The sequence below is a fragment of the Scleropages formosus genome, chromosome 22 (assembly GCF_900964775.1).
Source record: "Scleropages formosus chromosome 22, fSclFor1.1, whole genome shotgun sequence".
NCBI lineage: Eukaryota > Metazoa > Chordata > Actinopteri > Osteoglossiformes > Osteoglossidae > Scleropages > Scleropages formosus.
The window spans coordinates 10,467,564-10,484,326 of NC_041827.1; the positions used below are offsets into that span (position 1 = coordinate 10,467,564).

Below are 16,763 nucleotides of genomic sequence, written 5' to 3' on the forward strand. Positions count from 1 at the left end.
CTTCTAGTGTTCATCTTGTGCTAACTGCTGTACTGTACTACTACTCAAACTGTCGTCATGATTGCCACCGGTATACTTTTAAGCACTTATGTACTGTACAACCCTGAAATTGTAAGTCACCTTGGACAAAAGTGCCAACTAATAAATAATAATATGCTTGAGAGGGATGAAAAAAAGACGAGTAACAGTCCTTCCAAACAACAAGTAACCTCTGCTGTACACACTGCCAAAAAGCCAAAGAAACCTGTGAGCGTATTACATTAATGACAGTACTTTTCACTGACATATCTATCTTCTGAGCTAAAATTAAATAAAAGCATGCTTTGGTTTTTATCCTGTCATAAATGCATTACAGAGGTTATTTGTGATAAAGAATGATATGCTTAAGAGAAGTGTCTGGATGTAAAATGCGGGCAAGAGTTTCCTTGTGAGCCTGACTGGAACACTAATAAGCTGGACATGGGGAGAAAGCAGACTGTGGTCTCCAAACCTGCGCCGAACAACGGTGACATCGTCCAGGTAGTGCAGGAACCAAACCCTCAGGCCCGGGACACCTATCAATGAACACCCACTCTGACTAACAGGTTCTTTATTTGTGGGCTAATGCAATGGAAGGGTGCATCTCAACAAAACCCAATACTGGCTCTTCATTTTAAAGGAAAACAAATATATTTGCCATAAAATATGACCATATCATCTCTTTTTGGCACATTTTTTACTTTCTACAATAATATGCTGATGCTACTTGCCTAAAATTTATCTACATAAAGCTACTTTTTATCAAGTGGACAAAACTGCTTACAGATACATGGTAATTTATTTTATATGGACGGAAAACAGCGTCACAATGAAGGGAGCCGGGAAGAGAAAATGCGTCAGTGAGTGAGTGAGTGTGTGTGTGGTGTTCTCTCAGACTCAGAAAGTATGAAACCCCGTTCTCGTGATATGTGTTTCCAGCAGGCCAATGGAGGAGTGAGGAAACAGGCAAGGGGGAGACAGGGACGGTGAGGAGTGGAGGAGACGTCTGGCAAATCCAAATTACCGAGTGGAGGCCATTCATTTACACATGAAATAAGTGGCAGAGTTTGGGCGTGAAGAGAGCCGCCAAAGGGTAAGTGAAATTGGCATTTTCAATTTGTTCTCTGACATGTCTCATTTGGGCCCTCGCGCCTCCTCGCTCAGCCCGAGCTGTCCTAGCATTCATTAGCAGTGTGGCCAGCGCCTCCGGAGCCAGCTGCCTTCCTTCGCCACCGGCAACACCCATCCAAACAATGAGCCGGGAGGCGCGCAGGCATGTGAGGGCAAGCAGGAGAGCCTCTCCTCCGCGCTCCATTTCCGGATCTCCGTACCTCCAACACACCTCCACGTACTTTTCAAAACCCCGCAAACACCCCATCTCCAGCTGTAAACAAGCCCATGCCGCTCTCCAGCACTGAGCACATAGTACCGCCCACCCCCTCCACCTCCCCAAAGAGCTCTGGTTCCCATCAATCAGCTCTGCTCCCACCCGCAGGGGTCAGACCACCCAACACGCCTGAGAACGATAGTTCTGCGTGTGGCCAGGTGATGGGAGTCACAGTCTGATCCCGGGTCATTGGCAGGGCTGGATTTCACCCTGGCACTTCCCATCGCGCACGCTGCTCAGCGCTACACCAACTATCACCTTGCTCTGCAATCCTAAGGGCGCAAGGCCACGGTGGTCATGGAAGTGCGAGAGCCACCCAGCTATTTTTGCTTTGACCCTCCAAAATCTCCATTTGTCATGGACTATGCAAGTCGTTTTTAATAAAGCAGGAGCCTAGCCACCTTACACACACTCTCTGTCCTTAAGACTCACACATTCCATACCAACCTCACAGCAGGAAAGGTTGTTTAAACTTTAAAACGGCTGGCATAGCATCCTGTAGAGCGATACCAACTTTGTAGAGGAGTCCCATGTTGCCAACACAAAGCGATGTTAAATATTAATCTATGCGAATGTTATATGGCAATGACTCCAGGTGATGGGAGGAGTACACAGTCCGTTCGCCTGCCCCATGCAGGGCGATATCTCTTTTACACTGGACTCTGCTCCTTGTACACTTGCTGCTGTGCCTCTGCTGCTGAATGCATATAGAGCAATGAAAAGAACAACACGCCATCAACTCTGTGAAAGTATCGAGAAAAAGAATTCACTGTACTTTGTCAAGTACTAGATATATTTGCCTGACATTTTTCGCAATACCATGCTTTTAAATCATACAGGAATTTCACTGAATCTTATGTACCAAAGGGAAGATAAAGGTAAAACTAAAGCAGAAACAAGAAAATGTAAATAAATAAAGAAGAATCATGAACTTTACCACAAAAGGCGAAACAGAAAAAAGTGGAGGCAAGTGAGAGCACTAAAGATTAAGGCTTTGTTTAGAATGAAATCCTGCCAAGCAAGAACAGGGATTCGCAACCTAACATTTCTGCAAGTTACTCACTGTCAGTCTGGGAGAGACGCTGCATATAATGAACTGCTGTTTACACACACACACACACACACACACACACACACACACAGGGCTCTGAATAAAACTCTGCCTTGCTGGAAAGAACACTCCATCTTTACCATATTCCACTTTGGTTTTCCACTCTATTTTGCAAAACATACATTGTTCAGATCATGGGAAGGGGAAAAAAAAAAAACACCCTTATTTTGCACAAAAAATTCTAATCCTGCCCCTTATTCATGAGTCTGTTTTTTTCTTTTTTTTTTTTTTAAATAACTTTTGTAGCAAATCAATTTAAAAAACATGGGACATCTACTACAAGTTATTTGAAAAAAGAAGTAACTTTCCTTTTCAAAAAAAAGTTTTTGGCAGAAATCCAGTTGTTGGTAATAGCACAAGCTTTACAATGGCGTCAGTACTGCACAACAGACCGCTTGCATTCTGTCACTCCATTTCAGGCACATGGTGAACTGAAACCCTCCATTCTTTGAACCTGCCCCATGTATATTCTTCATTCTTTCTTATGCTGTTTGCAGACAACCAGAGCGTTTTTTGCAGACGTGCTGTAAACCAGTACATCTGCTGATACCTTTGGGTCAGGGGGTAGTATAGTTGTGACCTTGCAATTGAAGGGCATTGTAGACTGCCTTCAAGTACGGTCTCAACTACTTAATAATGGTGTCAGATGGCTAACAATGAAAATAATACATCGGTGGACTTTAGAGATGACCAAGTCGACTGCTGCGTGTCATATATCTGTGGCACGGGGCCCACTTTAACCTACACACAATGCATTTATAGCCTACTTCAGTGTGATCTTCCAGAGGTCACTAATACCATGAATGGAGACATGAGCTCCTCCAATGGAAACAGCTGTGCGAGTAAAGAAATGAACACCTGAGAGTGAATAATGAGGCCAAGTGAGGAGAAGGCACCCCGATCTGCAGCACCCCCCATGCGGACAGAGCCATAGCTCAAGGAGAAGTGGGAAAACCGGGCAAACACGAGCAAAGGTAATGCGAAATTGCACATTCGCTCAGCCAAAAAGTGCCGATGTTAACAAAAAGCAGGCAACTAAGGTCCACAGGGAAGCATAACAGAAGTGGGGTGTCAGGGAGCCAGGTATGCAGGAGAAACATGCCTTCTGTGGGGGTCACACCACTGTAATTAGTCATGTTGAAGGCGTACCTGAGCGAATGGCTAAAAATAGACCCTCGCTGAGGGCTAGGTTCCATGCAAACACAACGTGGGATCGGCGCTCGCAGCCAGCGACGGCCACACTGGAGCGGCACGCATCAGACTGCGCTCTCGCAGGCCCGAGCATTTCCATATCGCCTTACAAATGGCACTTTTATGTGTTTGTGGGCAAAATTTCATACGCTTTTCTTACGCAACACCGGCTGCCCTGCTGAAATCAGTCTGCAGACACATTCGCTACCATGCTGAGCGCGTTATCGCTTCATATAGACTGTACCGGAGCCTAGTGTGTCAATTTGTTTGTTGTACCTCATTAAAGTGAGCTCTGTGCACACGTATAGCAAGTTAACTATGAGAAAGAACCCTATTTTATCTTCCTTGTTTAGCAACACCCTTCTCATTAAACAGCCATAATCCCACATAAACTGTTTTAAAACTCTGTTGATGGAGTAATTAGTGAAGCAAATGCACACTAGGGCCAGATGCTGGTGCTGCCTACCAGTGCTGAGATCATGAATTTTTGACTGACAAGACACACGCAAAAAAGACAGCAGGACTTTTTTTTAGCAGAAGACACCTGGTGAGTGCTGGGTGTAGCAAAACACAGTAAAAGGCACAGTAAAACACTGCTGAACACACACACACTTTCAGAACCGCTTGTCCCATACGGGGTCGCGGGGAACCGGAGCCTACCCGGTAACACAGGGCGTAAGGCCGGAGGGGGAGGGGACACACCCAGGACGGGACGCCAGTCCGTCGCAAGACACCCCAAGCGGGACTCGAACCCCAGACCCACCGGAGAGCAGGACTGTGGTCCAACCCACTGCGCCACCGAACCCCCCTACTGCTGAACACAAAGTCCCCATTTCTAGCCCCATGGAGCAGCAGCGAGTGCAAAGCAGCAGATGGTGTTATTTAGTAGTGAGACATTACAGTGCTGTAAGTGAGCAGGAACGACAAGCATGTCTTAACCCCCCAGTCCCGCGGGTTTTGTTCCCAACATTTTTCCATTATCGCAGGGAATGACACCAGATTTCAGCAGGAATCCATCTCTGAAGGCAAGTTAGGGATTTAACAAAAGCACCCTTCTATTGGTTAAGGAAGGAGGAGGGAAACAACGGCTATCTTGCTCTGCACTTTGCATATTTGCTACTCCTCGTTACAGACTATTATTTGTGGTGGGGGAAAGAAAGATAATTTGACCACAGTGCGGTGTGCAGGGATGCTCTCTTCGCGCCTAACTCCTTCTGACAACTTGTCATCTTTTAACTCTGTGCATGATCCAGCTAATTAGAGTGGGAACCGCAGGGGAAATTTACATAAACCTGACGAGAGGTGTTTTTTCGTGAGCGATCCGGGCGGGGGGAAGAGGTGGGGTGGGGGAGTTAGAAGCAAGGCTGCCATATGCTGATAGCCTGCCTGCAATTAATTCTTATTTAGTGGGGACAGGGAGCGAGAGCAGAGCAGCATCGCACCGCCTGTCAGTCGGGGAGAGGAATGGCTGCTGGCTGGTAGCAAGGAGGGAGGAGAAGAGGAAGGGGGTTGAAGCCTGAATGTGGCTAGCTGGGGGATCCAGCCTCATTGGGGAGTTGCCCCCTCTCTCCTACCTGTCCCTCGACAATCTTCTCATTCCGATCCTTCCGTACTCACACACTATGGACTGGGAAAAGGGATCGCTGTGGCCGAAGTGAGGCATGTATCCCGCTGTACGACTCAAATCAACCAGTCCAATTAAAAACTTCCTAAAAACCATATTTTAAAAAAGTTACACCCCCTTGCTGAGCCTGCCTCAAAAGTGAAATATTTATGGCTAATTAAGGGTGCGCTGCTGAAGCGGTGCAGGAGAGGGAAGCCGAAGCAGTGGCCGGGTTGTACAATGAGCCGTCATTATCTCGCCTGGGCTTAATGGGCAGCGGCCCGGCCCTCGTTACTGTCTCTTTTAGGGCCGCTGTCAGCAGGGCTGCTCTGTCGGGTTCTTCCCCCGGGTACCGCAAGGTCTTTTGCTGGCAATGGGGCTGGAAGCCCACCCCACCCAAGGGGCTGATTTACCACAAAGCTGGTCTGCATACTGAGGAAGACTATTTTGGGGGTGGGGGGTGCATCCTGCTTTCAACTGTAGGCAGTTTAGACCAAACAGCACCATTAAAAACTGATTTACATGAACTGATTCACAGCAAAACACTACTGAATCCCCACTTTATTTCCTTACTTTATCCCTACTTTATCAGCAGTACATATTCAAAGATCTGGCACCGCAGGTGGATTAATACCAAGTTTGCTGTAACTCAAACAGAATGAAACTATTGTGCCCTTTGTGTCATGTGTACAGTATACACCGTGAAGGCCGGAGGAAAACCTGCTGAAATGATGCATGTCTTCCTGCTGCTCCGGCCTCTGGGCAGACGAGGCTCTGATGGCTTTGCTGCCGAAGCCCTGCTTGCTCCATTGCACATCTGTGGGTTGACATGGAATGATGGGCAGCTCCCAGGGCCCGGTGATTATTCCCACCCGGGCTCGGTGACAGGAATGGCCACCTGGCGCATGTATGCCTTGTTTCACTTCCAGCAGCGGCTGCACTGACGACTAACTCGTGACTTTCACAAGACGTGCCCTGGAGAGCAACTGCTGATGGGTTACTGCGAAGGTACCACCAATTTCAATGAAACTAAGTACAATAAACGCTGCTCCCGTTCAGAAACACACACACACATTCAGCAGGAAGAAGCAGTACTAGAGGAAAGCTCAGCATCCTTACACCTGTTCTGCAGGTAGGAGGCGGAGCCCGGCAGACAAAACAACGGTCTCAGTCTCTGCTTCAGCACACCCTCCCAGCCCTCACCCCGCCGTGTCAGCAGCCTCAGTTCTTCCTTTCCACACACCCCCATGAGGAAACGGCACAGTCAATATCTGTGTCCTCATTTTCTCCTCTTATTTGATGACCTCGACTTTTCCCTATCCCTCGTTCTCCGCCTCTCTTCCCTCTCTCTTCTGGGGGCCGGGGACAGGCAGAGATGTGACTGGCCCGTCGTCTCCAAGTCAGCCTGCAATTCATCATCATTTTATCTGCATTGCCTTTAATTGGATCCCATCAAACTCTCCTGATACTCTCCCTTTCTGTTTAAAAACAGCTGCTGCTAAGATAGATATAGAAGATTCCGAACAAGGTTCCCCTTCTCGGCCCCCGCCTCCCAATTTCTTTTTTTCTGTTCCTTTTTTTCCTTTGGAAATGAAGGAAAATGGGTGATGGAGGAGGCCAGCAATTTATCAGCGTGAAGATAATGGTGTAAGGCCGTCCGTGATATTATCTGTCCCTCCTCATTCCGTTCCCTTCCTCAGGAGCCAGGCACTTGCAAGTACTGTATGGCTTCTGGCAAATTAAATCCTGCTTTCCACCGGTGCCGTGCAATACATGACCATCACTGGCCCCCACTGTCAAAAACCTCTGCAGCTGCATAAAACTAATGCCTTTGACCTGGATGGCCATACCAGTCTGCTACCACCTACGAAAATAATGAGAGATTATCAGTGAGGACCAGCTCTGGATTATATAAAAAGGAGCAACAGCTGGTTTGGAGGTTAAGTGGGAATATAGAGTTTGACCGGCATGGCCAATATGTAACTTGTTTCATTAAGAAATCATTATAGCCAACAAACCAAAAATTTGATTGACTTGGTAAATATCCCAAGGCATGCCTACTACAGCTTGAGTTGTCCAAAAATGCAGCTGTTTTGCAATGCAATTTTCTGGGCAATACAGGTACCACAGTGGTCACAGCTGGTGTCTTCCACTTGAAGGATCCAGGTTCAAATCCCACATCCTGCTGAAGTACCTTTCAGCAAGGTACTTGCCCTGAATTGCTCCAGTAAAAAAACAAAAAAAAAAAAAACAAAAAAAAAAAAAAGATTTTAAGTAGCCTAAAACTGTAAGTCAGCAGAAAGCACAAGTTAAATGATTAAATAAATGTAAATAAATGTCTCGGAGCATCAGCGGCAGTACGGACCGTTATCAAAATTACAGCTATGAGACACAGCAGTTTGCATTTTCAGCAATACTCAGATGCCAAAAAACTGAGGTTTTAATGGACTTTTCATTAAAGAAATACACAGTTTTGACATGAGTATGCTATCAAGGAAACCTGTTGTTATCCTGTAGTAGTTCATCTTATTTGACACACTACTTGAGTACTCAGTAAATATCCCAGATCACACAAGGTAGTTAGTTAAAGTTTGCAAAACAATCTGTGTACACAAAGATGGATGTCTTCTGCATCCACACACTGGCTCAGTCCCTGTTCTGGGGCAGCGCAGACACCCTACACACCTGCGACTGAACTGAGCACACAGTAAACAGTGAAGGAGTCCACTCAGTCTTTCTCTGCAATGTAAACAGATAGGCAACCTGATGAATTCAGCCCGTTTCTGCTCCTATTGAGCAGGCATGGTGAGCTAATACACTGAACAATACACAGGCTGCACGCTGGAGTTCACACGGGCTAAGTACGGGATTAACACTCTTGTTTATTTAGTCGATAAGACATACCACACTCTCACTCCCACAAATGCCAACACTGTTCTTTTTTTTCCCCCTCATGAAAAAGCCAACAAGTAACCCCTCAGTGGCCACAGCAACAAAATTATTCATTAATTCTATAATCCCCTTCCGTCAATATATAAACAACACTTCAAAATGGTAAAAAGAATACTTCATTTGGAAATGCATGACTAAACTGACTTGACATATTGAACAGAAGCTGAACCTTGGCCATGCTTTCTCATGGGCAGTTATTGATGGAGCAGTAATCCTAACCTTGTCTGATGCCTCAGTGATGAGCAGACTTGTACCTTATACAGAAAAGGGAGGAGTTATTAAAGGAAACTAGTGGTCAAGAAACAACGGCAACAAAAAGTTATTCCATATGTCTTGTGAATGCTCTGTAGTTCGACTTCCAGAGGATGTCTCAGAAAGGAAGGGTTTGACTATACATCCTATAGATCTGTGATTTAGAACTGTTCAGTTACTAAAGTTCAAATATGGGAACATTTTCTAATTAATGTCTATTTTCTTTACAAATATATTTTGTAAACTTTCATTCTCACAAAGCAAAAGCAATCTGCATTTCTGCTCACAGCCAATAGTTAGCAGTAAAGTCACTCAAACAAAATAGGACTGCAGGATCTGTTCCACTGAAGTTTTTCCACAGTATTTACAGCTTGTGTCTGGTGTTCATGAGTGCTGGTGATCAAGCTGGAGTGGACATGTATGTCTATGATTTGCCAACTGCTTTTAATTTTTTTTATTTAATAAAATACTTTGAATATAGCTTGAAGTTAAAATACTAAGCTTTATCGAGTATTTTTATCATAGGTAAATCCAAAAAAACAGAACATTTATTGACTGTGACATTGTGGTAGAAATGGCATCCCTACCTCTCTGACATCTATCAGTCTGTTCCACACTTTGCTATCTGTCTCTGGTCTCCCTCATGATCAGCTATATTCCATGGGAGACAGGGCTTTTTCCTGACAAATTCTAAACTCTAAATTCTAAAGATCATCAAAGACTTTCCTACTCTGAAAACCTTTAAATTCAGGCTTAGATATTTAGAACTATCCTCAAACATCTCACTTAAATGTTCCTTTTTTCCTCTCTCATCATGTTATGCTTTTGAGTTTATTTTTTGATATGTTGAAAATTATCTCCTCCGTGAACCGCCACCTCTCCTCCGTGAACCGCCACCTTATCGTGGTGGAGGGGTTTGAGTGCCTGAATGAGTCCAGGAGCTATGTTGTCTGGGGCTACATGCCCCTGGTAGGGTCTCCCATGGCAGACAGGTCCTGGATGACAGACGAGACAAAGCGCGGTTCAAAAACCCCTTATGAAGGAAAAAGCAAGGCGTCCGTTTACCCCGCCCGGTATGGGGTCACCGGGGCCCCACCCTGGAGCCAGGCCTGGGGGGGGGGCTCGCATGCGAGCGCCTGGTGGCCAGGTCTATGCCCACGGGGCCTGGCCGGGCTCAGCCCGAAGCCATAACGTGGAGCCGCTCTTCGGTGGGCTCACCACCTGCCGGAGAAACCGTAAGGGGCCGGTGCATTGTGAGTTGGGCGGTGGTCGGGGCCGAGTGCCCGGCCGACCCAAACCTCGGGCGCCAACTCTGGTTTTTGGGACTTGGAATGTCACCTCACTGGCGGGGAAGGAGCCTGAGCTGGTGCGGGAAGTTGAGAGATACCGTCTAGATATAGTCGGGCTCACTTCCACTCACAGCTTGGGCTCTGGAACCACTCTACTCGATCGAGGGTGGATTCTCCACTATTCTGGCGTTGCCCAAGGTGAGAGGCGGCGGGCTGGTGTGGGCTTATTAATAGCCCCCCAGTTCAGCCGCCATGTGTTGGAGTCTACCCCGGTGAATGAGAGGGTCATCTCCCTACGCCTTCGGGTCAGGGAACGGTCTCTCACTGTCGTTTGTGCTTATGCGCCTAGCGGCAGTGTAGAGTACCCGGCCTTTTTAGAGTCCTTGGGGGGCGTGCTGGAAAGCGCTCCCACTGGGGACTCTGTCGTTCTACTGGGGGACTTTAACGCCCACGTGGGCAGCGACAGTGATACCTGGAGGGGCGTGATTGGGAGGAACGGCCTCCCTGATCTGAACCCGAGTGGTGAGTTGTTATTGGATTTCTGTGCTAGTCGCGGTTTATCCATAACGAACACCATGTTCATGCATAAGGGTGTCCACCAGTGCACTTGGCACCAGGACACCCTAGGTTGGAGGTCGATGATCGACTTTGTAGTCGTTTCTTCTGACCTTCGGCCATATGTCTTGGACACTCGGGTGAAGAGAGGGGCTGAGCTGTCAACTGATCACCACCTGGTGGTGAGTTGGATTCGATGGCGGGGGAAAAAGCTGGATAGACCTGGCAGGCCCAAACGCATAGTGAGGGTCTGTTGGGAACGTTTGGCGGAGGCCCCTGTCAGAGAGGTCTTCAACTCCCACCTCCGACAGAGCTTCAACCAGGTCCCGAGGGAGGTGGGGGACATTGAGTCCGAATGGACTATGTTCCGCTCCTCCATTGTCGGTGCGGCGGGCTGCGGCCATAAGGTCTCCGGCGCCTGTCGCGGCGGCAATCCCCGAACACGGTGGTGGACACCGGAAGTAAGGGATGCCGTCAAGCTGAAGAAGGAGTTCTATCGGGCCTGGTTGGCTCATGGGACTCCTGAAGCAGCTGACAGGTACCGACGGGCCAAACGGAGCGCGGCTCTGGCAGTCGCCGCGGCAAAAACTCGGGCTTGGGAGGAGTTCGGTGAGGCCATGGAGGAAGACTTTCGGTCGGCCTCAAAGAGATTCTGGCAAACCGTCCGGCGACTCAGAGGGGGGAAGCGGTGTTCCACGAACACTGTTTACAGTGGAAGTGGTGCGCTGCTGACCTCAGCTGAGGATGTTCTCGGGCGGTGGAAGGAGTACTTTGAGGATCTCCTCAATCCCTCCGACACGCCTTCCGTAGAGGAAGCTGAGGCTGGGGACTCGGGGGGGGGCTCGTGCATTACCCTGGCTGAAGTTGCTGAGGTAGTCAAAAAACTCCTCGGTGGCAAGGCTCCGGGGGTGGATGAGATCCGCCCAGAGTTTCTCAAGTCTCTGGATGTTGTGGGGCTGTCTTGGCTGACACGCCTCTGCAGCATCGCGTGGAGTTCGGGAACGGTGCCTCTGGACTGGCAGACCGGGGTGGTGGTCCCTCTTTTTAAGAAGGGGGACCGGAGATTGTGTTCCAACTACAGGGGGATCACACTCCTTAGCCTCCCTGGGAAAGTCTATGCCAGGGTACTGGAAAGGAGAATCCGACCGATAGTCGAACCTCGGATCCAGGAGGAGCAATGCGGTTTTCGCCCTGGCCGTGGAACACTGGACCAGCTCTATACCCTCACTAGGGTGCTGGAGGGTTCGTGGGAGTTTGCCCAACCAGTCCATATGTGTTTTGTGGACCTGGAGAAGGCATTCGACCGTGTCCCTCGTGGCATCCTGTGGGGGGTACTTCGGGATTATGGGGTTCGGGGCTCGTTGCTACGGGCTGTTCGTTCCCTGTATGACCGGAGCAGGAGCTTGGTTCGCATTGCCGGCAGTAAGTCAGACCTTTTCCCGGTGCATGTTGGACTCCGCCAGGGCTGCCCTTTGTCACCGATTCTGTTCATTATCTTTATGGACAGAATTTCTAGGCGCAGTCAGGGAACGGAGGGTGTCTGCTTTGGTGGCCGCGAGATCTCGTCTCTGCTTTTTGCGGACGATGTGGTCCTGTTGGCTTCATCAAGTCAAGACTTGCAGCGTGCACTGGGGAGGTTTGCAGCCGAGTGCGAAGCGGCGGGGATGAGAATCAGCACCTCCAAATCCGAGGCCATGGTTCTCAGTCGGAAAAAGGTGGATTGCTCCCTCCGGGTTAGGGGGGAGTTGCTCCCTCAAGTGGAGGAGTTTAAGTATCTCGGGGTCTTGTTCACGAGTGAGGGAAAAATGGAGCGGCAGGTTGACAGGCGGATCGGTGCGGCGTCCGCAGTAATGCGGTCATTGTACCGGTCTGTTGTGGTGAAGAGGGAGCTGAGTCGTAAGGCGAAGCTCTCAATTTACCGGTCGATCTACGTTCCTACCCTCACCTATGGTCATGAACTCTGGATCATGACCGAAAGAATGAGATCGCGGATACAAGCGGCAGAAATGAGTTTCCTCCGCAGAGTGGCTGGGCGCACCCTTAGGGATAGGGTGAGGAGCTCAGTCACCCGGGAGGAGCTCGGAGTAGAGCCGCTGCTCCTCCGCATCGAGAGGAGCCAGTTGAGGTGGCTCGGGCATCTGTTCCGGATGCCTCCTGGACGCCTCCCTGGGGAGGTGTTCTGGGCTTGTCCCACTGGGAGGAGACCTCGGGGCAGACCCAGGACACGTTGGAGAGACTATGTCTCCCGGCTGGCCTGGGAACGCCTTGGGGTTCCCCCAGAGGAACTGGAGGAGGTGTGCGGGGAGAGGGAAGTCTGGAGTACTCTGCTCGGACTGCTGCCCCCGCGACCCGGCCCCGGATAAAGCGGAGGAAGATGGATGGATGGATGGATGGATGAAAATTATACACATTTTTAAAATCAATTTTTTATAGTTGTATATACAACTAATATATAATTTTAATATTTCATGAATGCTGTTTTCATTGGACATTATCTTTTTGTATGCTTTACTGTAAAACTGCTTTAAAATGTGCCATATAAAATAATTTATTATTACTACTACTAGCAGCACTACTGTTTTCAAACAAAACAGACTTCTGATTTCAATTGTCTTTGTAATGTGAAAAGCCAGTGTATACCTTTGAGGCAATATTTAATTTAAAGCTTTTTAGTGTCACTATTTATTTTTTTCAAATTAGCAATGAGGTTTATTTGAAAATATGTTCTATATCACTGTTATGGCTTACACAAACAGACACTTGCCAAATCACAAAGCAGTTTGTTCTGAGGGAACTCTACAGCGACCATCAATGAAAGCCTCTATGGTGGGATTACCCTACCACTGTGAAACTGGCTTCTTTTCAGGTGTCTGCAGTGTTACCAACCGTCCGTAATGTAAGCTGAGTTGTGGGCCAGCCAAACATGCTACACAAACACCTGTTTTACCAAGGATGAATAATTCTTCTCTGCCTTTAGTCACCTCTGTAGCATATTCAGACACTGGGCCTTGACAAAGAATTTCAGAAAATGAGCCTTTTGAGTCAGGCTGCAATTGCAATTTTTCTGCTTGACAAATGGCTGATCTTACAGTCGTGACTGACACACTCACAAAAAATCATGTTTGAACAGAAAAGGAAAAAAGGTATAAAAGCCACAGACCAAATAGTAATAGGTTTGCCATCAACTCACAGTCCCCACTGTGAACATGTCAGCAGTGTCTCAAGGAATCAAAGAACAGTAATGGAGGTGGGGAGGGGCAGTGGGTGAAGAAGTAGGATGCAAACAAATGAGAGAGTGGGAATAAAAGCAGCAATGAAACAAGTACTACGAGGAAAAAAATGGAATCAAATCCATAGTTGTCAAGGAGACTGTGTATCACATGTAGTGACACACAAATGTCCTCTCTACCCTCTTCCCACTCCATAAAGGACACCAAACCCATCACGGACACCCTCGGCCTCTCCTCGCAGTGGTGCGAAGCTGGATGGCTTCCTCCTCGTATTTTCTGTGCCCTTCAGGCCCCCACCTCCCACCACATGAGGTCCCTACACACTCCTCCTCTACGCTGCACCTCTGGGCATGTTGGGGGCGGATGTGTGGGTGGAAGCAGCAGGAGACTGGGAGACCGGGGGCTGAAGGATGCTGGAACTAACATGCAACTGACACAAGCCTGGATAGATAGCACAACTACCTTCCCAGTACAGAAAAGGAGGCTAAGGTGCTGAAAGGACTAGAAGAACACGGTCCGAAATGTCACGATCACAATGAATTAAAAGAACAACAGATTCTTTCTCTTGTTCTCCAGGTTACAGATGGTTGGTGAAACAGGACACCTTGGCAATACAGGACGGGCAAGCTGTTTTCAGCCATGATAAGAACCGATTAGTCTACCAAACATTTACATTTCTGCAAACTAATTTGGAAGAAGAAAGAAAATGTAGAAACACAATATATTTAATTTTGTTTTCCATCTCAAAAAAGCAACCCATTTGTAGCTGAGAGATGAATGTTGCAGGGTTCTGCATCCGAACAAAGGCAGTACCAGCGAGCACTGAAACCGATGTGAGACGATGCCCATGTCATACAGCAGAGTGGCAGACTAGGTTACTCACCGTGGTCTTCTGGCACTGTATGCTGGTGCTGTTGAAGCGCAGGGCAGTGACACTGTGCATCACTCCCTGGATGTGGAAGATGCACTCGTAGTTGCGCTGGCCTGACTGGGGCTGTGGTAGGTTCCGGGCCGAAAGCGTGATAGGTTTGGTCACCCCCACCGGAATGTAGATCTGTGTGGAGGGCAGGATCTGGGGGCAATCCTGGGGAGTAAGATGGTTTCTTTATTAGAGTTGGACAGGAGGCACTGGCTGAAGAAACCTGAGGGCGGAGGCAACACTAAAGCTCCAGTACTTTACACCAGCAGACAATTCAGACACAATGAAATTACCACACACTTCGAATACACCGAGTACATTTAGTTCTTCTTGTGTTTCTTGTATTGTTCTGCAGCCTGGATAATCTCACTGCTTGGATGGAGCACATTTATCTGAATGTAAAAGGAAAATTCTATTCAGCAGCTCTAATACAAACAGGCAATTATTATTATTTAGCTGATGCCTTTGTTCAATTTGAATTAAAATGCTCGGTCCGTATACTAAGATACTTACAATTATGTTACCATTTACACCTGAAGATAATTTTACGGTATCAATCCAGGGTAAGGACCTTACTCAAAGGAACTATAGTGGGAGCAGAGCTCTAAAGTCTGGACTTTTGAATGCAAGTTGATGGCTCTAACCACCGTGTGCTATTTTACAGTCCCTACACTAGTATAACTCATCGGGGAGACTGACACGGCCAGTCCACCGGGTACAGGTGTTGGTTTCTTGCATCCCAGATCCATCACACCCGAGACCCAGACTGACTGCTGAAAAATTACTGCAACACAACTTCTGAGCTGGAGAAGAGACCAGTGAGACAAAGACAACAATGACATGGGTGATAAAACAAACCGAGGGGAGAAGGTATTTCATCAACCAGTCTGACGGGTGTCAAAACCATCCAAAGTTTAGATTTCGACTGCAAACAGCAAAGAAACACTTTGCCAGGGGGATTCTTTTGAAGTTTTCCCTTATGCCTCTTTCTTTTATAATGTGTGGAAAGGAAAAAACTAAGTACAGGCAGATTATTTGATGTGGAATTCTCAGGCTGCATGCAAGTCAGCTACTGCCACTATTACAAGGTCAAGGTCACACAGGGTTTTCATTATCAGTATGAATTTAACAAAAAGCCAGAGGTAAAGCTCCTTTTAGTACATCTTTTTTTTTTTACTCAAAAACCCCTTGAGAGTTCATAAAATGAATAAACAAAACATCTATAACATAAGCGGTCTTTACCACACAGAAAATTAAAAACCAGGGGGGAAAAAAAACAGGCCAAAACATTTTCTCTTGTCAAGCTAAAGGGAAATGTTTTGCAGTAATTAAATGAGTACAACATCATTTCCTTGGGGGAAATCAACACACTGACAAGATTCCTACAGCTTTATTCTGACACAAATAAGATGAAGAGAATAGATATAACCAGATAGCCTACAAGAGGATAAAAAACAAGCATAGTTTCAGTTAGCAGTCCCGTCTTGCTCATTCTGATCATGTTCTCTTTGCGTTGTGCCCGATGGGGCCAGGCCACTTCTGAAGGCTGCTGCCACGCTTCCCAGATGAGGAGAGAGAGAGGTGCGCTGGAATTTGAGGTCCACATACATTAAAGAGTCTCTGCACCATGACAAAGAGGACTATCACCCTAAATTTCAAAACTAACCAAGTGTTACCAGTGCTGGTGCCCAGCATAAATCTTCAGCTGAAACATATTGTCTCTCTAGTCAAGGGGTTGGGAAAACACCCTCCGCTGGCAGTACTCTTCTTACTCATTACAGAAGAGTGACAAGTAGCACACAGTGAGCGAACCGGCCATGGTGCACACGCTCTTGGGCATGAGACATGCAGTGTCTGCAGTGGGGACAGCACTGCACAACAGAGGATGATGGATCAGCTCATGCCGACTGACAAGCAGGGCGGCACCATGCTGAATTGACACTGACGGTCAGACCACTTATTGACTTTACGTCAGTAAACCAAGGAACCAAAAAATGCTCTCCCAGTCAATAAGGGGAAAATCTGGGTGCAAAATGACTGATGTGTCGGTAATACACGGGGCAGTAGGAGGCGTAGCCGTTAAGAGTCATTGACTTGAAATCAAAGGATGCAGGTTTGAATCCATGGTGAATACACTGAACTCCCTTGAGCATTGCTTCAGTGAAAATTGCTCTGCTGTATAAATGGGTAAGTTACTGAAAGTACCATCAGACAGAAATCTAATATTGTAAGTCACTTCTGAAAAAGGTATCAGCT

General features: G+C 47.5%; 1 protein-coding gene across 5 annotated transcripts in view; it reads right to left on the reverse strand.

The window, feature by feature from the left end:
- Nucleotides 1-16,763, reverse strand: part of LOC108918433 (plexin-A1-like) — a 170,730-nt gene that overhangs the window by 35,270 nt on the left and 118,697 nt on the right. For all 5 annotated transcript variants that reach the window (XM_018725644.2, XM_018725643.2, XM_018725647.2 and 2 more), the window contains exon 10: nucleotides 14,472-14,672. In XM_018725644.2, coding sequence (XP_018581160.1) covers nucleotides 14,472-14,672 — 201 coding nt within the window. The remainder of the gene's footprint in view (nucleotides 1-14,471; nucleotides 14,673-16,763) is intronic.